We start from the raw sequence: 22,570 nt of genomic DNA, 5'->3' as shown, positions 1-22,570 counted from the left end.
CGTGAAAACACAGGTTAGCTCATATCGCAATTATGTATATTCAATAATTATGATCACTTTAAAAAAAAAGTAATTAGGTAAAATAACCCAGGAATATTGATAAAATATGTGAATCAGCTTATACGATAATATATTTGACAAACAGTGTATAAAATCTAAACGAGTGTCAACATAGTTGCGATAGTTTGTTGAAATAAGCGGGTACTGGAAAACTTCGATGTCAACGTACATCACAGGTGCTGATGTCACGTCAACTGATTTTTCAGGGTTATTCTGTGGTCGAACTGTCAAGAGTGTCAAGCACAGAACATACTTTCTGTATTGTCAAGTACACGTCACGTATTGTCGAGTTTGTTTTTAAATATTTATCAACTTGGAATAGAACTAAAAGGAAAAAATAAAAAATTACACTATAACGATGACTAGTTTACGCCAAAAACAAATAAGTAAGATTACTCCGTGAACTTACTTGAGACTTAATAATATCCAATCTCATTTTAGATGCTGTGAAACAAATGTTGAATTTGAATCAACCCCAAACTAAAATGAGTTCTTCAGAGCCTGTTTGGAAAATACTTGTATATGACCGAGTAGGACAAGATATAATTTCCCCTCTAATGTCGGTGAAAGAATTACGAGAGCAGGGTGTTACATTATTTGTGTAAGTCATTTTATGATGGGTTAGAGGTCTACAATTCAAACATAAATTTTCAGTCAATTGCATTCAGACAGAGATCCTATTCCTGAGGTTCCAGCTGTTTATTTTTGTGCACCGACAGAGGATAATTTGGATAGAATTAGCCAAGACTTCCAAAAAGGCGTTTATGATATATATCACCTCAATTTCATTTCGCCAATTTCTCGGCAAAAGCTGGAGGATTTGGCAACCGCCGCGATTACAGCTAATAGTGTAGCTAATATACATAAGGTAATTATTTTACGAGATCTCCTGAGCTTGAGTTTATGACACAAAATTCACATTATAAGTATAACTAAGGTGAAACTAGGAGTACCACAGGCGTTAGTTATTGGCCTTTCACTAGTTTTTCTGTATGTTAATGATTTTCCACATATTTTAAGATGGTTCATGTAACAATTTTTACTGACAATGCAACAATAACAGTAGCTGATTTGAATGCTGAATTTTTAAATGTCATAAATCAATTTTTTTCTTTGATTCCAGAGAAATACTATCTCTTAACGAGACTTTTAATGTTGATAACAACCAATCTCTACAGATATTAAAATCTCTAGCACTCATTTGTATGAGGATTCAAATTTCAACAGACACAAAAAATGGTTTTTGTTTAGTAGTACATTTCTGTTACTCGTTTTTAACTGAGTTTGTGATTTACCTTCCACACACTATGTGTCGTCGTCAGTGATGATTTAATATTATTATTATTACCATACTATCAGTTTAGATTAGTTTTTTGCAGGTCTTTGATCAGTATATAAATTTCATCTCCTTGGAAGACGACTTGTTTATTTTGAAACACCAGAACAGTGACCTGATATCCTACTACAGTAAGTTTTCTGTTAACGATATGCAGGTTAGAAGTAATACTATCCTCCTTTCAGATATAAACAAAGGGGATACTAAAGATACTGAAATGGAAACCATTATGAATACCATTGTTGAAAGTTTGTTTTCAGTTTTTGTAACTTTGGGTGAGTCGAACAAATAATAATAATGTAGTATCAATACGTTTTTGAATGGCAATACTATATTGTTGAACATTCACTTTTATCCAAAAACAAACACTACTCCCAATCACCAGAATTCCTAGTTCCAAAACTAATCTCTATTGCTAACAGGGTACACTTTCCAATACACTAAGAAATCGAATCTCGGACCACTTCTATTATTATTATTTATTAATGACCCCAGTAATTATGTCAATTGTAATAAGTTATATGATGGAATTGGCCGATACTTGATGAAAATTCATAACTAATTTATTCAAAAAACATTTTATTGTGAAATTTTCACTAAACAGTTGAGTACTAGATTTTTCTGGTCTTAGTAGTTGAATATGTGCTGTGTGTTCTTTGAAACGAGTTTTAATGGCTTGCTTAGCCTGACCAATATATTTCTTGTCACAGTCACATATCTGAAGTGATCAAGAAGTTTTGATGGCTACTTTCACATCCAACTTTGTAACTTTTCAAAAGATTAGATCATATTTTCAATAAGTTGAATCAAAATTAGCCTTCAAACCTTCATTCTTGCTTCAACAAAAGTTATTTAACCCTAAAAACAAGATATTGGAAAATGGAAAGTCGGGGATTTATGAAATAAGCTGTGAGGATTGTGACAAAAAATATGTTGGTCAGATTGAGCGAGCCATTGAAAATCGTTTTAAAGAACACACAGCACATATTCATTTCGTTCAAACGTTTTGGAGAAAGGCCATAGAATAAAGTATAACTGTCTGAAATTGTTGAGATCAGTACGTGCCACTAGATTTTTGGATGCTTTCTTAAGTCTGGAAATATCAAAGTTTGCAAGATTTTCGCAAAATTTCTACCCGAAATTATTGATGTGTATTGGAAAATTACCTCTAAGTGTATCATGTTAGATATAAATAGAGACTAGTTTTAGAGTTAGGTATTACTTTTCTTTGCCTTCTGAAGACGCCAACTTAGTGGTGAAACGCGCTTAGAAAAGAATATTTCATTTTCGGTGAACGGGAGAAGTGCAGGTTCCAGCTTCACCTTTAATTCACTTTCATCCAAAACATTTTCAGGAAACGTCCCGATAATCCGTAGTCCAAAGGGTAATGCTGCTGAAATGGTTGCCAAAAAATTAGACAAGAAATTAAGAGAAAATCTATTTGACGCCAGAAATAATTTATTTGTTTCTGACGCACAATCGGGAAATTTCAATTTTCAGAGGCCCCTTCTAATAATTTTGGACAGGAACGTAGACATGGCCACACCTCTGCACCACACTTGGACCTACCAAGCCTTAGCTCATGATTTGCTCGATCTGGCACTCAACAGAGTTATCATCGAAGAGTCCACTCCCACAGGAGGTACCCACGAAAAAATTCTTCGCAATAGAATTTCAGTTCATTTTTTATACTTCTAGGTGCCAGGGCAAAGAATCGTGCTTGCGAACTTGATTCGAAAGACAAGTTTTGGACGACGCATAAAGGTAGCCCCTTCCCAACGGTTGCAGAGGCTATTCAAGAAGAGTTGGAACAGTACAAATCTTCGGAAGAAGAGGTGAAAAAGTTGAGGACTTCGATGGGAATCGACGGTGAAAACGACATAGCTCTGTCTATGGTGTCTGACAATACAGCAAAAATTACCTCCGCCGTGAATTCTTTGCCCCAACTGTTGGAAAAGAAAAGACTGATCGACATGCATACTTCCGTGGCAACCTGTAAGTTTAACGGTTTTGTTTTTTGCAGCGGGATCAGGATTGAGTTCTCTGTCGATCCCATAGATGGCGTCTTTGTAAAGGGAGATGTCGACTTTTACTTACTGAGGCTTGTCCTTCAAGGACAGTTGAGTCCAGCAACGCATTTGGGGTTTAGCCTAGCATCACTGATGAGACCTGTGGCGGGTCGAAACAGCGCTATATGGTGTTGAATCATGAATGCGTTGATTTTGGGCTCTGGTTTTCAACTTTTCATCAAGTTCTAATTCGGTATCTCTACATTTCTAGCTATTCTGAATTGCATAAAGTCTAGAAAACTGGACACGTTCTTTGAATTAGAGGAAAAGATCATGAGTAAAGCTCAAGCCTTGGACAAACCGCTGATGGACATCCTAACCGATCCTGGAGCCGGGACTCCGGACGATAAATTGAGATTATTCGTTATATTCTATATTTGCATGCCACACCTTTCGGACTCGGATTTGCAGAAATACGAGAATGCTTTGAACGAAGCTGGTTGTGATCTGTCTGCGCTGAACTATTTAAAAAGGTGGAAGTGAGTAGGAACGTTGGCGCTCTTCGTTTGTATACGATAGCTTTCGGGTGCTTACTTTGATTTTCAGGAGTTACACCAAAATGGCATCCGGAATGAATGTGAACCAGTACGAGGGTGCGGGAACTAGGACGGTCAGTATGTTTTCCAAGTTAGTGTCCCAAGGATCCAGCTTCGTTATGGAAGGAGTGAAGAATTTGGTCATCAAGCGGCATGTATGTTGGAGAAATGTATTTTTTTAATCACCAACACTTCAATTTCATTATTTCAGAATCTGCCAGTGACGAAAATAGTTGACAGTCTCATGGATTTCAAAAGCAGCCCTGAAATGGAAGAGTATCACTATTTAGACCCGAAGCAGCTGAAACTGACGGAAATACCGAGAAATAGAGCCCCGTTCCAAGAAGCCATCGTGTTTGTTGTTGGCGGAGGAAACTATATAGAATATCAAAATTTAGTTGATTACGCCAAGGTAAGAACACTTTGTTATTGCTCTGGTCATAAAAATAAGTGATCTATTCATCCTCATCATTTTCTAGGCAAAAACTACAGCAGGAAGTACGAAAAGAATATCTTATGGAACAACTACTCTAAATAACGCTAAACAATTTCTCAAACAGTTTTCTCTGTTGGGTCAGGAGTTATAGAAATCTAAGTATTCAGATATCGTTTGTATTATATAAATGAAAGTAATTATATTTGATATAATTCGCCAGGTGATACAATATATATTAGGCATCAATCTTGTATTTACCGTTTATATATTTATATTATTGTAAAAGTCTCGCTCATGTTGAATTAAAAGTTGGAAGAAAAGGAAAATGGTGTTCAAGTAATTTATATTTTATGGGTGACTTTGGAAGGTATTCATTGGATAGCATCTTCAAGCTGACACTCAGACTCACGTTGCCTGATTTTGAATGAATGGAAAAAATATTTTTACTGCCTGTCCCGATAAGAAACATTATGTATATTCTTGTGGTGCTGGAGTGCCTTGCTGTTGAAGTGGACTGTATTTGTGCTGTTATTTCTGTACTATCGCTACCACTCGAATCTGTGCTGGTTCTGGTAACTGAAAATACTGTTGCATATATTTAATGAATGTATATTTTACGGAGTTACAAAAACCAACATTTCTAACTGTCGTTGTTTGATAATCTCCAGTCTTCTGTCATCATGACAGTTGTCATAAAACATGACAGGGGCGTATCATATATAAGAAATTCAACACATTATAAAATTTTGATAAAGATTGCTTTTTGACTGATCTTAGATCAATTGACTGGGATGAAATATATAGGTTGGATAACGTTGACGACATGGTAATAACATTCAACCACAATCTCATTACTCTATTTGATATCCATGCTCCTTTTCGAAATATCAGAGTTACCAAGCCACCCGCACCTTGGTTGACGTACAACATCCGTCAGATGATATCTTTAAGGGACCGCGCATTTAAAAAATATAAGCAAACTAAAACCATTGTAGCATGGGATAGCTATAAAGAACTGAGGAACTATACGACATCTGCTATTCGTCGGGAGAAAAAAGCTTATCTTCAATTTGTTCTTTTGAAGAAAGATGCCAAGGCAACGTGGAGCACATTACGTAATTTAGACATCTTGCGTCAGAAGTCAAACCCTGAACTACCACCTAACCTAAAAAATCTAGATGAAATCAATCAGTTCTTTTGCAATACTACCCTCCCTGACAAAACACAATTTCAATCATCGCTTCTAGAAAAGTACCAAACTAAGAACACTGCAAATTCTTTCAGATTCTCTCCCGTTGACGAACATACTGTACAGAAATTTTTAAATAAAATCAGAAGCAACGCTGTAGGTTCGGACAGCATCTCACTTCGAATGATTCGTTTGGTGGAAACACATCTCTTGGAATACATCACCTTTATACTGAATTCGTGTATCATTTCCTCGTGTTTTCCTTCCCCTTGGAAACATGCACTTGTGATTCCTTTGGCTAAGTGTAACTCTCCGACACATTACTCTGATCTTAGGCCCATTAGTATTTTACCCTCCCTTTCTAAATCGCTTGAGCTGATTCTCAAAGATCAGATGATTGAATTCATCACTTCTTACAATATCATAACTAGCGTTCAGTCTGGGTTTCGTTCTCAACATAGCACGACTTCCGCACTCCTCTCCATAACGGATGATATTTTCAAAGCAACCGATAAAAATTATGTTACATGTCTAGTTTTATTGGACTTTAGTAAAGCTTTTGATACCTTAGACCGCAGTCTTTTATGTAATAAACTTAGTCACTTTGGTTTGGATAAATGTGCCGTAGATCTTATTGAAAGCTTTCTGGAACACCGAACTCAGTGTATCAGCCTTGATCACTTAAAATCTGCAGTTCTGAACACCAAATTTGGAGTTCCACAAGGTTCCATTCTTGGACCTCTCTTATTTAACATCTACATCTCAGATTTCTACAAATGTATTAAATTTTGCAATATCCATCACTACGCTGATGACACTCAAATTTACTTATCTTTTCCGGAAGGCAACCTGGAAGCACAAGAACTAATAAATAGAGATCTCAATTCACTGTATAACGTCTCGTGCGCACATAACCTCAAATTGAATGCTAAAAAATCATCATATATGTTATTTGGACCCAAATCTAAAAAGAGCCTTATTTCCAACCTCATCAAGATCCACATAAATGATGTTGCCTTGCCTTTCACTTCTGAATGCAAAAACTTGGGTCTGTGGATCGACTCCGATTTGAGATTTTCTAAACATATCAGTCATCTTTGTAAATCGTCTTATAACATTCTCAGACAAATTTTTCCCAATAGAGACATTCTTTCTACACAACTCAAACTTAAGCTTTGCGAAACTTTGATTTTCTCTAAATTATCTTATTGCGATTGCATATATGGACCTGCACTTACTCAATACGACTCTCTTCGCCTCCAAAGAATTCAAAACTCTTGTTTGAGATTTTCCTTCGGTATACGTAAATTTGATCACATCAGTAGTAGGTTTGATGACTCCGGATGGTTAAGACTTGAAAAACTACGCACTCTACACATCCTCACAAATACACATAGATTACTATCAACAAATAAACCTGATTATTTATATAATAGACTTGTTAGTTTTTCCCAGACTAACAATTATTATACTCGAAATGGATCTGTCTTGGTCATTCCCAAACACAACTCGGCACTTTTCACTCGAAGTTTCTCCTATATTTCCGCTAAGCTGTATAATAAGTTGCCCAGTGACTTCAGACTTTACACGATAATGACATTTAAAAAACGCTTGAAACTTCTGCTTAAATCATGGTAATTGGTGCTCTGTATGTCGATTTTTGCAAAACCCTTATTATTATTCATTTTAATCAAGCTTTTATTATTGTGTTTATTGTTGTATTGGTTGATTTATCTTCTATTCTATACTTGTTATTATTATAGTTTTTATTGTATATTTTTGTAAGGTTGATTTGAAAAACAGCTTATGCTGATAATCCGCCTGTTCATCTAATTTATTTTTGATGAATAAAGTCGATTTATTATTATTATTATTATTATTATATATAAACTCCTTTAAAATTTTTCAGTCTGAATAAGTTAGACGCAAAGTATCTTAGAAGAATAGGTATTTGTGTTCTTTCGGAGTTTGTACGTTTCCAATGAGAAAAATGTGGACTTTATCCAAATTCAAGGCAAATTTTTTGGAACTTAATCGAAATTACATTATTTGTTCCGAAGAACGTAGAAAAAGTGTTTATTGTCTTAAAATAAATCAAACTTTTGGATAACAATATAAAAGTTGTAATGAGATGAGAATCTTGTCCCGTTAAATTCGAATTAAAAATCGATTTCTTCTTATTTTCAATCATTTCAGAAATATTTATATTTTTCATTTTCAGTATTGCCCTCTCTCAAGCGGAAGCTGAATTAACTTTGTGTTTTTATTTTCGGTTTTGCCCTCTCTCAAGCGGAAGCTGAATCAACATTCAGGTTTGTGGTCTTGAAATGTGTGAATCATGAATTTTATTGAAACTTTTTAGTCAATACAGAAGTGAGACTCAACTGAAAATGTCTTGAGATAAGAAGATTCATCCCTTCAAACATGTAAAATATTTTGTTGAAAACTCTCAACCTAGTGCCAAAAAATATAAAGCCCATAGAGCTCAGAATTGGCATTTTCATGTATTCTAAAGTTCCTCCTCCCATTCACAGACGTGCTGAATACACTTGAAAGTGACACTGCTCGACAGGGTCCAGTTGGCACTTTAATTTCCAATGTTATTTACATTTGGGAGTAAATTAGTATAAGGTGATAGATTTTTTTTAATATGGTGGTCGATAAATTAAGATCTGAACAAAATTTCCATTCTGGCGGCATCTATCAACAGGTGTACAAAGTTAGGACAATCTCATTTCTCGCGTCGCGAGTATTTGAGAAAACAATAATTAATCGGGAAAACACCAGAGTTTCTTTGTATAATTGATTGACCTTTTATCTACACAAAGATTCACTTACTGAATTCGAAACAGGAGCTAGTTTTCCTGGTTCTTGACAATTTCAAATGTTCGTCGGTTCTGCCATCTCTTAAACGGAAGCCGAACTAACTTGAACAATATTGTTCATACTTTCAAAGTTTGAATATTTCTGATGAGAAATTGTAGATTTTACCAGATTCCAGCATGTTGTGGAAACATGCCCGGTTTAGATTATCAGATTGGAAAAGTGTGATTTTTTTCCAACTATTCCTAAACTAACTTGGTTGGCGTGTTCTTGTCCTGAAGACGCCAACTTGATTGGCGAAACACACGTCTCGACAAGAGTACTGCTTTTCTGGTGATTGGGAAAAATGTTTATTTTTAGATTCATACTACGCCAGAGGTTCCAGTTTTACTTCTTACATTGACAGGGTAAAATTTAAAACCAGTTTTGTTAACTTTAATTTACTTACATCAATTTTTATAGAAAAGTTTCATAATGGTTCTACGTGGCTGGTCAAATATATTTTGATCAGTAGATTAATGATCATTCACCACTATTTACAATATCATTTCATAGAATTTGTATTAATAGTACAGGAATCTAAAAATGCCTCCGAAACATGGCAATTCCTAGTGAAATATATTTCACTCCAATTTCCAGTATGTTCTCACAGATAAAGGACTCCACTGAAAGGATGAAATTCACATCAGTTTTTGTAGTTTTTCCGTGTATAATATGTTGATTTATAAAATATTTCGTGACCTCTACTGTTTATAAATCTATTATACATCTTGAAATAAATAAGTAGGACAATCTTCAGGAAAGATAATGATGCCAGTAGTAAAAACAACTAAAAACAATCATTAACTAGACAGGTATTTTTTTCCATACAGTTGTGCCTTCTTCTCAAAAGCAATGGATTTGATAGGTGTATCTTCTTCATAGAAGGGATTCATGGAATGTTTTATATAAGCCTCGTACATCTCTGAGAAAAAGTTTTTAATTCCATCATCGTTTCGGTTGTCGTGAACAATGACGAATCTGATCAAACTTGCCGTAACGAAAGCTGATACGAACCACTGGTTGAATTTGTCGACAGACTTCAGGTTCATGTTGTGGGTTTTCCATTTATGTTCGTCGATGAGGTCCAGAGCTGAATGAGCGATGAATTGATTCAAGTGGCGGTGATCTTCTTTCTGAAGAGAATAGCTTGTTAATCTAATTTTGAATTTCCCAAGACATTTTCAGTAATGAATAACTTTGGTTAGAAGTTACCCGATAAATATATGCAATACCTTAGGATCTTTACTATTGGTGAATTCCATTTCGAAAAGTGGTTTATCATTGTGGCCTACAATAACAAAGTAATACGTGCCGATCATTTTAGGAATTATCACAGAATTCCTGAAATTTTGAATGTTTGGTCGTGACTAAATGTACGTATCCGTAATTTTAATTCAATATTGAAATATTTTTTCTATATAGTGGTGTTTCCATCGGTGAAACTGATGCAAATTCAATGTAATTATATCCTTATTCAACCTATTGAGGAATAGAGGACAGAGAAATACCGAATGTTGTCAGTTTTTCCAAACGGGAAACGCCGTCTATGGGATGGGCCTTCGTCTTATCCCTTTTTAAAACTTTTTAAACCTTATTCACTACAAAAAACAATTATGACTCCAAATGGGCAACAGATACAATTGAGATAATTTAAAAGAACATATGCGTCACGAACAAAATACGCGATAAAATATACACTTTCATATAGCGTCACTTTCCTTTACAAATATACAATAATTATAATAATAATAATATTTATTTCTTTGGTTGAAAAGTACAGTTGACAGGAATCAATGCACAATAAACAAAGGAAATGTCAATTATAAAAGTAAATGTAAAAACATATAAATGTAAATAACTACATATAACCATTTTATAAAACTCAGTCCAAATAATATGTAACCATATTATAAGTCAGTCAAAATAATATAAACAACACAATAACACAAACAGTGATAAACATCCATAAGTAATAAAAGTAACATTTAAATGTAACAATAAACGAAGTGAAGTGTTTCAAGTCAAAATCAATGATTACTCGTCAAAATTGGTGTATGGTCTAGACGTGAAAAGTAAAATAAGATCTTTTGTTAGGCAGTAAAATCAATACAAGGACGGAAGGTTGAATATTGTAGGATATAAATATGTTACTTGTAGGTACAATTGTAAGTTATAGTGGTACTTGTTATATAGTCCACACCGCAAACAGAAAGCTAGGTTGGGTTCATGAAAGCTTAGCTTATCTTTGTGGGCTTGAGGCTGATTTTTATTCAATGCATATAAAATTTACGAATCAAGCTAACTTAAAGCCTAAGCTAGTCATGATGATACGGCTATCACTGGTCGCTCTTTCGTTATCTCTTTGTCTCATTCTACCCTTTCATAAAAAATTGAACTGGCAACCTTGTAACAGGTGTCATAACATATCTCAAAACTGTCAGATTGGCGAAAGATGATCGAGTAATAAATAAAGAAAATAAAATGACTTCCGTAAATTTATATCAATGTAGATTGTGCTTGAAACGCACCCCAACTAGAGTGAATATATACGGAGGAGATTTTCCCAAAATGTTAGAAGTATTAACCTCAATCAAGGTAAAAAATGGTTTACATGCACTTGTATGGGTTTTTTTTAAATTGTTTTTTTTTTCAATTAAGGTAAGAGAAAACGATGGTCTACCAAGGTATTCTTGTTCTAAATGTGCTCAAGAAGTTAAAACAGCTCTGCTAGTGAAAAAACGGATTGTCAAAGCTCACAAAACGCTCATGGAGACTCTCAAAAATAAACAGAAATTATTTCTGAAGAAAGCAGCAGAAATCGGCGCAGTAGAGTCGGTTATCAATATCAGAGATCAGGAAAGAATACCAACAACAGTGGTTCAAAAATCTTTGGAGGAGACCCGGGAGAAAAACTCCAATTTGTCTGATGACAAGCAGGAACAGCTCCCGATAGAATTCGTTAATATAGCGGACGAAGAAATAAAGATAGAACAAGAAGAACTCATTGACAGCACAAATGATCCTTCTCCTATTCACCAAATCTTTACTAGAATGCAAGAGAAAAGTCTCGCATGTGAAATATGTAACTTGTCGTTTCTTGACAAACCCTCCTATAATTTGCACAATGCGAAACACAAGAAAACCAAATGCCACATTTGTAGCCGCATGATAAGATCCGACAATATAAAAAAACATATAATGCTGCACACTGCAGGCCCATCGGTATGCCAGATGTGTGGGGCTACTTGTAAGAACATTGAGAGTCTGCGAGGGCACATTTTCTATCAGCACAAAAGCTCGGCTGAACAGTATGTTTGCGAAGAATGCGGCCAAGGGTTCCGAATCAAATATAAGTTCCTGCTCCATAAGAAGAAGGCCCACATGGGTTTGCGAAACTTCAAATGTGAAACCTGTGGGAAGGGCTTCTTCACCAATGGAAATTTGATGACGCACGTGAGAATGACGCATGAGAAGTTGAGGCCCCATGTTTGTGAATTTTGTGGGACTGGCTTCTCATCGACGTATGCCTTGAAAACCCACAAGCGACAGCACACCAATGAAAAGCCTTATGTTTGTGACTTCTGCGAAGAAGGATTTCGTCAAAGAGTCTCTTTACGCTCTCACTTGAAATCTAAGCATGGCGTCGAGGAATCTAAAGCCTTTGTATGCAAAACATGTTCTAAGGGGTTCGCTACCAATTACGCTCTCAATGTTCACGAGAGGCTTCACATGTCTGAAAAGTGTGAAATTTGTTCAGAGACGTTTTCTGGGGAATACCTGAAAAACCACCTTAAAGAAGTTCATAATATCATTAAGAAAAAACAAAATGAGGATGACACCAAGTGAACATTTGCAATTCTGATATAGTAAAGGAAATCATCTTTCAATACTATTTTGTGTAAAATTTGAAGTCGTCTAAAAGTTTCTGGAAAAACAAATGTATGTATTATTATATTCATTCGATTGTAATTCAAACTATCATTTCAGTTGTAATTTTGAATGATTTTTTTTTTACAAAATGTTGAAAAGTTGTATTAAATGTTATAATAATCATAATGTTTGTTTTATCAAAAAACTAATTTTATTTTCAAATTCACGATTTCGATTAATGTTCTATAAGTAGTAGAATTCAACTGATAGATAAGTTATAGTGTTTTACAATGAATAAAAACCAGATCTCGAATTGAAATTTTCCAAAGTAAACTCATTAAAGCTGCTGTATTGAATATTATCAAAAAAATATCTATAGAAAAGAGACAAATCCCCAACCTTTCTTCGATGTTCTAGACTATCAAAGTTGCAAGTGATATTCGTGTCTCCAGCCAGGCAGATGGCTCTGTTGTGGATAGAATCCAGAAGCTTCAGGGTATGCATACATAGTACAAAGTAAATATTTCAAAATGAAATCTAGAAACATTTTTCCCTACCAACTACATACACTGCAGATTATGTGAATGCTGCCCGAAAACAATTACTTTCCCAGCCAATACCTCGCTGGATATTGAATTATATCCGACAGACATTCATGCAAGATACCTTACAGAGGTGTCTCGCAGATATTTATCGTTCATCCAGCAGCAGGACCATGCTGAAATTATTCGAGTAGATTACCTACAGAATGGTTTCAAGGTATTATCTTTCAGCAGTGCAGGCTCGACTGCATGTATGAAACCTTCGTCCAAGAGAAAGATTGTTAACTAGTAACAGCTCCATCTCGTGAACAAAGTCCCAAGTATTTGGGAGAGATGAATGTTTCGAAATAACTTATATTCTAGTATTTAATTAAAAACAGCAACAATTGTTTGGTACTTGGTGGTGAGACGTCATTCTTTCTAACGGGTCGTTAAATCTGTCTTTTTATCTCGCTAACTAACCAGTTATTGTTTGGTCATCAATTAACAGAACTGTCAGATTGGCGGCACAAAACACTAAAATTTCTGTAATCTGTGATTGACGTAAAATGAAGGAGATAAAGGGAAGAAGTAATAAGTACAATAATAACAATAATAAAGCAATTTAATTAAATAAATATGACTTCTTCCATAAATGTATATCAATGTAGATTGTGTTTAAAACGCACGCCAACTAGAGTGAATATATACAGAGGGGATTTCCCGAAAATGTTGGAGGTATTAACCTCAATCAAGGTAGAAAATTGTTTCAATTGAATTATCAATATTTTCAAATCATTTTTTAAGGTGCAAGAAAATGATGGTCTCCCAAGGTATTCCTGTTCTAAATGTGCTCAAGAGGTTAAAACCGCTTTGTTAGTCAAGAAACGGATTCTCAAAGCTCATAAAATACTCCAGGAGAGGATCCAAGCTAAACAGAAATCATTCCAGGAAAAAGCAGCGGATATAGGTGCAATAGAATCTGTTTTCTCTATCAGAGATCAAGAGATTATACCAAATACAAATACTTTTGTGCAGAAATCTTTTGGGGAGACCCAGGAGACAAACTTGAACTCGACCAACGACACCCAGGAACAGACCCCCATTGAATTCGTCAATATAGCTGATGAAGAGATCAAGATAGAACAAGAAGAACTCATCGACACTGCAAATGATTCTTGTTCTATTGGTAGAATGCAAGAAAATAGTCTTGATGAATCCTTGAATAATTTTCACAAAGCCAAGTACAAGAAAACCAAGTGCCACATTTGTAGCCGCCTGATAAAATCCAACAACATAAAAAAACACATAAGACTGCACTCCGCAGGTCCTTCGGTATGCCAGATTTGTGGGGTAACTTGCAAAAACTTCGAGAGCCTGCGGGGACACATTTTCAATCAGCATAAAAGCTCACCGAAACAGTATGAGTGTAAAGAATGTGGCCAGGGGTTCCGATTCAAAGACAAACTCCGGCTCCACAAGAAGAAGGCGCACATGGGTTTGCGAAACTTCAAGTGTGAAACATGCGGGAAAGGATTCTTCACCTACGGGAATTTAATGACACACGTGCGAAAGATACATGAGAAATTGAAGCCTCACGTTTGTGAATTTTGTAAGACTGGCTTCTCATCAACGTACGCCTTGAAAACTCACAAGCGGCAGCATACCAATGAAAAGCCTTATGTTTGTTTCTTCTGCGAAGAAGGCTTTCGTCACAATGCTTCTTTAAGGCTTCACTTGAAACGTAAGCACGGTGTTGTAGAATCTAAAGGGTTTGTATGCAAAACATGTTCTAAGGGGTTCGCTACAAATTATGCCCTCAAAGTTCACGAGAGGTATCACATGTCTGAGAAGTGTGAGGTTTGTTCAGAGACATTTTCAGGGGAATACCTGAAAAACCACCTTAAAGAAGTTCATAATATCATTAAGAATGATCCAGCTGAGGATGAACATGTCACAAACTGAAAATTTTTAGACTTGATCTAAGTCATTCACAAATTTTTTGTGTGAAATTTCAAGTCCTTGAAAAGAAATACAAATTATGTGATTTATCTGAGAATGAAATAGGCTATACTTATCCATAAAGAAAATAGTTGATGAATTGCTGAAAAGTGATAAGGAAAAATTATGATGGAATCGTGTTTCACTACACAATAGCTTCTTCAGGCTTGTCTTTATTGCCTGAAGAAGGTATTGTATAGCGAAACACGTGTTGCGTTTTTGTAAAACTGTTTAGTTAAAATCTCGCAGTAGGGAAAAATGTTAACCGAGAAGGACTAGCATTTTCCCCAAATGGTGACATCAAGCAGAAAACAGTAGATCCATAATTTTAAACATGGTCATATTTATGTTCTCAGAGTGGTGGATAAAACTTCAACTTCTGTTTTGATATATTCCTTCATTAGAATTTGTATTATTACATATATTAAAACGTTTCCTGCTGATATGAAGATCATATTAGAAATTTTATTGGTTCAAAATATTATTTTACTCGTAATTTTGGATGATTTATTTTTACAAAATGTTAAGAATTTGTATTAAATGTTGTGATAATCATATTGCTTGTCATTATCAATAAAGTAATTTCTATTTTCAAGCTCATTATTTGGATGGACGTTCTACAAGTACTAGAATTCATCCTACATAAAAGATATAGTGTTTTACATTGGAAAACTAGGTTAATGAGAGTGAACCTTTTCACTAACATTGGGATGACCGAATAGGTGAAAGCTACATATAAACAGTACCACAAGGTACAAGTATTAAACAATTAATACTTTTTACATTCTTTAGTCGTTAATTTCTTCAAAATCGCTTAACAAAGATAGACTACTAACATTTGATACAAAATTGACAACACCGTAAAACTTAGAATAGTAAACAATCTGTTTTCTGTCTATACGTGCGACATATTGTTTTTGAGTTAATGGTTATGTCGTATTCATGTACTTTGTTCTGTTTAACAAATATTACAATATACATTTTGGAAAGTTGTTTAGAAGAGGGAGTAAGTCTCACTGCAAGTGACCTCTTGATATTTTTTGAAATTCGATTTTCTATCGAAATGGAATTAAACAGTATCGAACAGTCGTTTCCAAAAATTAACAGTTTCATTTCTGATTTATATTTTTTGTTTTCTCTCTGTTTTCTCTCAGAGAAGCTCTCTGAAATGTAATAAAGTTCAAGGTCAATTATACGTTTTCCCGCGTTTTCATCTCTTTGGAATTTTATTACTATATACTGTGTCAGATTGGTAGAAATCAGTGACATTATAATATGGACTAACCATTGAAAAGAGCACAGTGAGTTCAACAACTAAAAAGAGATGAAGAGATTCATATCTTGACATTTACATCACTCAGTCTCTCACGTCAAATACGTACGTTTTACGTGTTGCATATTTTAATTGTGAAAATTTTGGGATTTGATTTGTAATATTTTGCTGTCGGCAATACGTTGTGTGATCCACTGGTGGAACATAAGTAAAATTGACGTCACGGCCAGTCCATATTTATTTTCATGTATATGGTAGAAATGAGCGAATAAAATAAATAAAATAAAGCAAAAGAATTAACTGAATATGACTTCTCTCATGAAAGTATATCAATGTAGATTGTGTTTAAAATGCACACCAACTAGAGTGAATATATACGGAGGTGATTTTCCAAAAATGTTGGAAGCATTAACCTCGATCAAGGTATAACAAGTTAAGATTGAATTGTCAGAATTTACGAACTATTCATTCAAGTATGCCCACTGACTATACGTGAAAGATTTCTTTCCTTTTACGAGGAATTGGGCAAATTTGGATATGCAGTTGGTTACCTCGTTCACAGGCAGATGGAGCGACGACAAACCTGTTGTTTGTTGTAGTCTTCAGCTTAGTTCGAGGAATGATACTCTGACGGAATTCGATTTTCAATTATCAGAAATCATCGACTTTATGTTGATGATATACACTACCTTGCACTGATGAGTGGCCAAACAGCCCGAAACCGGTCTGCAAGTGTGTTCCAATAATTGAAAATCTATTGCGGCAGTTTATCGCCAACAGCATATGCAGGAATAACTTCAGTGAAAAATCCTGCACTGACACCTGTCGGATATAATCCAACGCCCTTCGTGGTATTAGCCAGGGGAGTAGTTGTTTTCTGATAGGTGTCAGTCCATTAACCTACTGTGTAGGGTGTTGAGACTGGCCTGAACGAATTGTTCTTTTAGATGATTTGATTTATAGCCAGTCTTCAAGTATGCCCACTGACTATACGTGAAAGATTTCTTTCCTTTTACGAGGAATTGGGCAAATTTGGATATGCAGTTGGTTACCTCGTTCACAGGCAGATGGAGCGACGACAAACCTGTTGTTTGTTGTAGTCTTCAGCTTAGTTCGAGGAATGATACTCTGACGGAATTCGATTTTCAATTATCAGAAATCATCGACTTTATGTTGATGATATACACTACCTTGCACTGATGAGTGGCCAAACAGCCCGAAACCGGTCTGCAAGTGTGTTCCAATAATTGAAAATCTATTGCGGCAGTTTATCGCCAACAGCATATGCAGGAATAACTTCAGTGAAGAATCCTGCACTGACACCTGTCGGATATAATCCAACGCCCTTCGTGGTATTAGCCAGGGGAGTAGTTGTTTTCTGATAGGTGTCAGTCCATTAACCTACTGTGTAGGGTGTTGAGACTGGCCTGAACGAATTGTTCTTTTAGATGATTTGATTTATAGCCAGTCTTCAAGTATGCCCACTGACTATACGTGAAAAATATTCATTTTAAGGTAGAGGAAAACCATGGCCTTCCAAGGTATTCCTGTTTTGAATGTGCCCAAGAGGTTAAAGCCGCTCTATTGGTCAAAAAACGAATTCTCAAAGCTCATAAAACACTCTTGGAGTGTCTCAAAAATAAGCAGAAATTGCTGCAGTAGATATCACTGTCAGAGATCAGGAAATGATTCCAAATATCGTTGTTCAGAAATCTTTTGAGGAGACCCAGGAGCTGATTGAATTCGTTAATATAGTCAAAGAAGAAATCGAGATACAATAGGAAGAACTTATCGACAGCACTAATTATCCTTCTATTGACAGAATGCAAGAGAAGAGTTTCGCATGTCAAATTTGTAATTTGAAGTTTTTCGACAAATCCTCGTATAGATTGCACAATGCAAAGCACAAGAAAACCATATGCCACATTTGTAGCCGCATGATTATTAAGATCCGACAATATAAAAAAACACTTAATGTTGCACACTGCAGGTCCTTCGGTAGGCCAGTTGTGCGAAGCCACCTGTAAAAACTTTGAAAGCTTATGGGGGCACAATTCCTAACATCTCAAAAGCTCAGCTAAACAATACATGTGTGAAGAATGTGGCCAAGGATTCCGATTTAAAAACAGATTCCTTCTTCATAAGAAGAAGGCGCACATGAATATGATGAACTTCAAATGTTAAACCTGTGGGAAGAGATTCTTCACCAACGAGAAGTTGATGACTCATGTGAAGATGATGCATGAAAAGTTGAAGCCCCACGTGTGCGAATTTTGTGGGAATGGCTTCTCATCGAAGTACACCTTGAAAACTCACATGTGGCAGCACACCAATGAAAAGCCTTATGTTTGTGACTTTTGTTAAAAAGGTTTTCTTTACAGGGTATCTTTACGGTCTCACTTGAGAAGTAAGCACAGGGTTGAAGAATCCAAAGGATTTGTCTTCAAAACATGTTCTAAGGGGTTTGCTACGAAATATACACTTAGTGTTGACGAGAGACATCACATGTCTGAGAAGTGTGAAGTTTGTTCGGAAACATTTTCTGGGGAATATCTAAAAAAACACCTTATACAATAAACTGAGTTTGTTGTATAAGTTTGAGAATGTCCAAATAGGACGAAACTGCAGTAACGTTAGTTACAAATAAAACTGGTAAAAAACAGAAATTTTCATTTCTCTTTTCATAATAATTAATTTGCAAATTGTTGATATGAGGATTACTTAAATTATGATAGAAAACACTTCCATTTGACAGGTTCTGAAATTTGTTAATGAACATTTCTTTTGTCACAGTAACTTTGGTTGAAAGGATGACTGTCCACTGGCTTTGATTCCAGAGGCCAAATAAAAAAGAAGACCTGAAATCTCTGAAAGCCGAGGCTAAACCTAAACACCCATCAAGCAAAGAAGGAGAACTGACCTATCTTCATTTATATTTTTAATTTCATACAAATTAAAATTAGGAGTTTTATATTCTCCCGATTTTGAATTATAAATTCCATCGACATGGGTACTATAAGTAACGCAGAGGGGGAAATCGAAATTCAACGATTGCCGGTAAACTCGGAAGAACACACTTTTAATGGTTGGACTGTGAAATATACAAAATCTCACATCCTTCATTCAATTTGTAGAACCAGTGAAAAATGCAAAGTAAAGTCAGAAGAGCAGTGCTTACTATGCCTGTAAGTCTAAACTTCACTTCTAAAAACTATTGCTTTGATATTCCTCAGTTGAATTTTCACAGGTATGAAAGCCAATTAGAACTTCCACATTTACCAGAAATGGTTTTCCCCAACAATAGATTGATTTTGACTCATAAAACGGGCGCGTTTATAGAATTTAACGCTTTGGATGCTTTGAGGCAAGTTTGTAATGGAAAAGAATACATCAAAGTGGAGGTGGCATATTCCGAAACTTGGAAGGAATCAAGGTACTGAAAAATATATGACTTAAAGCCCAAAATATTTAAAAATTAAAGTATCATTTTGTTTTTAATTGATCAAGAATTGATAGAGAAATAAGAAGTTTTTACCTAAACTTGGGTAAAATTATTAGTCATTAATTAGGTAGAAATTGTTATTGCATGAAGCACAAATTGTGTAGAATTTATTCAGTATGGCAACGCCTGATGAGGTTATTGTATAGCAAAACGTGCTGCGGTTTTGTAAACCATCCAATGAAAATCTCACAATAAAGTGTTTTTTTTTGAATTCATTAAAATGGATTTCCATGAAGTATCAGCCAATTCTTTCACATTTCTTCCGAATAACTTCTTTATTTTGTTTCATTACAAGCTTTGTTGATGAAATTAAGTTTTCGAACAATATTATCATTGTAATGTAATTATTTTCTTTGTTTACGAAAATTCAATTTCAAGGTTGCCAGAAAATCTAGGTCAGAAAATAAAACCATTTGATTGGACGTTCAGCTCAGATTACAGGGGTACAGTACACAATTCGGCAGTGATTACCCCTACAGAAGAAAGGATAAACATGGAGAAGTTGAAGGAAAAGGAGAAAATATTGTTCTACCAAGAACTTATGCTGTACGAAGACGAGTTACATGATAATGGAATTTCATCCTGTACACTTAAGATTGTGAGTAAATTACACCATTTTTTGTCCTTACAATGATAATGTATGATTTTCAGAGGGTCATGCCAAGTTCTTTCTTTGTTCTATTGAGATTTTTCTTGAGGGTCGATAACGTAATGGTACGGGTTAATGACACAAGAGTTTTCCATGATTTTTCCACTGATTATGTGCTCAGAGAATATACAAACAAGGAATGTGGTGTTAACGAACTCAGTCTGCCACTAACAGTCTTTGGAGACCCGAATCTACTGTCTCCTCACATGCCGTTAAGGACTGCGATTTATGAAAAAATCACTTTCCCTGCTACCAAACTTGAATCGACTGGATCTTTAGAAGGATAGTGTATGTCATACTAAGTTAGAATGTAAGAAAATTTCATTGATTATGTTGTAAATAATGTGGATTTGTTTCTGGTAATTATTCCTCAGTTTATTTTAAAATAAAAATAATTTAATGAAAAGTGAATTGTTCTGTTTGTGTACAAGGTCTTTCATGGGTCTCTTGAATCTTGGGAACAGGAAAAGGTCGCAGAGGGCCAAATCTGTGGAATATGGTGGTTGATACATAATTACAGTGTTGTTTTTGGCGAAAAAACGATGAGTGAGCAGGTGCATTATCGTGATGTAAAAACCATGAATTGGATTTCTACAATAACGGACGTTTTCTTTGTATTGCTTCTCGCCAGTGGCGCCTAACTTCAAGATATACTCCTTATTGACCGTACAACTATGTGACAAGAACTTCTAATGCACTATGCCGCGATAATCAAAAAAAATAGTGAGCAAAACCTTGACACTTGATCGAACGATTGGACTTGGTTTGGATGTCATAACCATACACCCGAGATTCATAACCAGTTACGACCCTTTTAGGCAAATCTGGATCGCCGCTGAAGTCATTCAACAATTCCTGAGCTAATGCTACGATTTTTCTGATAAAACTTCAGCAATTTTGGAACCAACTTCGTTGCCACACGCTTCGAGCCCAACATTCTGAAACTATGAACGTATGTACCAACATAAAAAATTTGCTAATCGAATGTACGCAACCTAAAAGTCCTTAGAAACCACAAGAAAAAGGTTAAGAAACTTTCACAAATAGTAAAAGATGAGAATAAAAAAGTTAAGGTACCACAGAAACGTGACTTGAATTTTGAAAAAACTAACAAGACCATCCATACGTACCTAGAACTAGAGGTTTGTCGATGGCTAACCCCCACCGAGCCTCTATCTATCAGAAGAGTCACCTATACCTTGGACCTTAACTATGTAACACGCTAGATGTCTCTATTAGGGACTCAATGAATATCTGTATATTCAAAATACAAAAAAATATCTCATTGAAAGAGACTGTTACACCGTTGGCAAGTTTTAATAGTTACTCTCGATAAATAATTGTTACTTATCTTTATATCTGCAAATTAGTATCTGTCATGTTTTGCTGTTTTGTATCAAAAATTTTGTATTTTTTTATTACACGCTTTATATTAGCTTCATCTGTATGTATGTATGTTTGTTTGTAACTCTTTTTTTCATTTCAAATCGCGATCTGTATTTGACAGAATTGTCAACATTATTGCTTGATCTATTCGCGGGCAGATGGCGATGTACGTAACCTCTTTGATTTGAGAGAGATATAATTACACTTTATTAGTGAAAACTCAATTCTTTAAAAATAAAAGAAAAATATCATAATTTTTAGGATTTCCAATATTCCAGACTATTCTAAAGAAATGAACTTTAAACGTTCAAGCCAGTCTCGAATATACCTACACAGGAGGTTAAATGGACTGACGCCTATCAGAAAACAACTACTCCCCTGGCTAATACCACGAAGGGCGTTGGATTATATGTGCAGGAATCTTCACAGAAAATATCCTGCATATGCAATTGGCAATACAACTGAAAGAGTCGACCTTCAATTCTGGAACGGGCACACTTGCAGACCGGTTTCGGGCTTATTAGCCACACATCAGTGCAAGATAGTGACCATCATCGACCTAAAGTCAATGATATTCGGAATCCTTTCAGAGTATTTCATTCCTCTTCCAAAGTTGGAGCGAACATCACAAAATGTCACTCCATCTAGTGGACGAGGTACTAACAAACTGCATATCCGTAATTTGCCTGATTCCTCTGAATAAGGAAGAAAAACTTTCGTATTAGTCAGTGGGCTGTAAACAGCCAGTCTTCAAGCATAGCCCACTGACTAATAAGAAAAAAAAATCCTGATTATATTTTTTAGTTGAATACAGTTAATATCTCTATTCACTCATGGAGTGTAAATATAATGTGCACACTCTGTATCCTTGGCGAGT

The 22,570-nt window shown here is 35.3% G+C and overlaps 5 protein-coding genes across 6 annotated transcripts; 4 read left to right on the top strand and 1 right to left on the bottom strand.

Moving 5' to 3' along the window:
* The first annotated feature begins 300 nt into the window (after positions 1-300).
* Slh (sec1 family domain containing Slh) lies at positions 301-4,763 on the top strand. The gene is made up of 11 exons (XM_023171974.2): positions 301-446; positions 502-661; positions 715-928; positions 1,440-1,527; positions 1,582-1,671; positions 2,751-3,038; positions 3,095-3,391; positions 3,677-3,944; positions 4,012-4,156; positions 4,213-4,413; positions 4,481-4,763. The coding sequence occupies exons 1-11, from the start codon at positions 419-421 to the stop codon at positions 4,586-4,588; spliced, it is 1,887 nt and encodes a 628-aa protein (XP_023027742.2). The 5' UTR covers positions 301-418; the 3' UTR covers positions 4,589-4,763.
* A 4,200-nt stretch (positions 4,764-8,963) lies between these two features.
* On the bottom strand, positions 8,964-9,888 carry Trs20 (trafficking protein particle complex subunit 2). The gene is made up of 2 exons (XM_023171972.2): positions 9,724-9,888; positions 8,964-9,624 (listed from the first exon to the last, which is right to left on the bottom strand). The coding sequence occupies exons 1-2, from the start codon at positions 9,808-9,810 to the stop codon at positions 9,292-9,294; spliced, it is 420 nt and encodes a 139-aa protein (XP_023027740.1). The 5' UTR covers positions 9,811-9,888; the 3' UTR covers positions 8,964-9,291.
* A 999-nt stretch (positions 9,889-10,887) lies between these two features.
* On the top strand, positions 10,888-12,547 carry LOC141485215 (uncharacterized). Its single transcript, XM_074181487.1, has 2 exons — positions 10,888-11,086; positions 11,150-12,547. Exons 1-2 carry the CDS (start codon positions 10,973-10,975, stop codon positions 12,335-12,337), a joined length of 1,302 nt encoding a protein of 433 aa, XP_074037588.1. The 5' UTR covers positions 10,888-10,972; the 3' UTR covers positions 12,338-12,547.
* An 881-nt stretch (positions 12,548-13,428) lies between these two features.
* Positions 13,429-15,483, top strand: LOC111515768 (uncharacterized). Of its 2 annotated transcripts, none has more exons than XM_074181425.1 (2): positions 13,429-13,620; positions 13,690-15,483. In XM_074181425.1, exons 1-2 carry the CDS (start codon positions 13,522-13,524, stop codon positions 14,845-14,847), a joined length of 1,257 nt encoding a protein of 418 aa, XP_074037526.1. In that variant the 5' UTR covers positions 13,429-13,521; the 3' UTR covers positions 14,848-15,483. The 2 variants fall into 2 exon arrangements, with proteins under 2 accessions (XP_074037526.1, XP_074037525.1); XM_074181424.1 differs by having other exon boundaries at positions 13,430-13,638.
* Positions 15,484-19,061: 3,578 nt separating this feature from the next.
* Positions 19,062-20,713, top strand: LOC111505434 (TIP41-like protein). Its single transcript, XM_023160237.2, has 4 exons — positions 19,062-19,341; positions 19,404-19,589; positions 20,037-20,256; positions 20,310-20,713. Exons 1-4 carry the CDS (start codon positions 19,163-19,165, stop codon positions 20,592-20,594), a joined length of 870 nt encoding a protein of 289 aa, XP_023016005.1. The 5' UTR covers positions 19,062-19,162; the 3' UTR covers positions 20,595-20,713.
* Positions 20,714-22,570: the final 1,857 nt, after the last annotated feature.

This window comes from Leptinotarsa decemlineata, unplaced genomic scaffold (assembly GCF_025532065.1).
Source record: "Leptinotarsa decemlineata unplaced genomic scaffold, Ldec_3_MD MMD2_tig00026314_RagTag_RagTag, whole genome shotgun sequence".
Taxonomy (NCBI): domain Eukaryota; kingdom Metazoa; phylum Arthropoda; class Insecta; order Coleoptera; family Chrysomelidae; genus Leptinotarsa; species Leptinotarsa decemlineata.
Note: the sequence above shows the minus strand (reverse complement) of the source record. Positions and strands in the feature narration are given on the sequence as shown.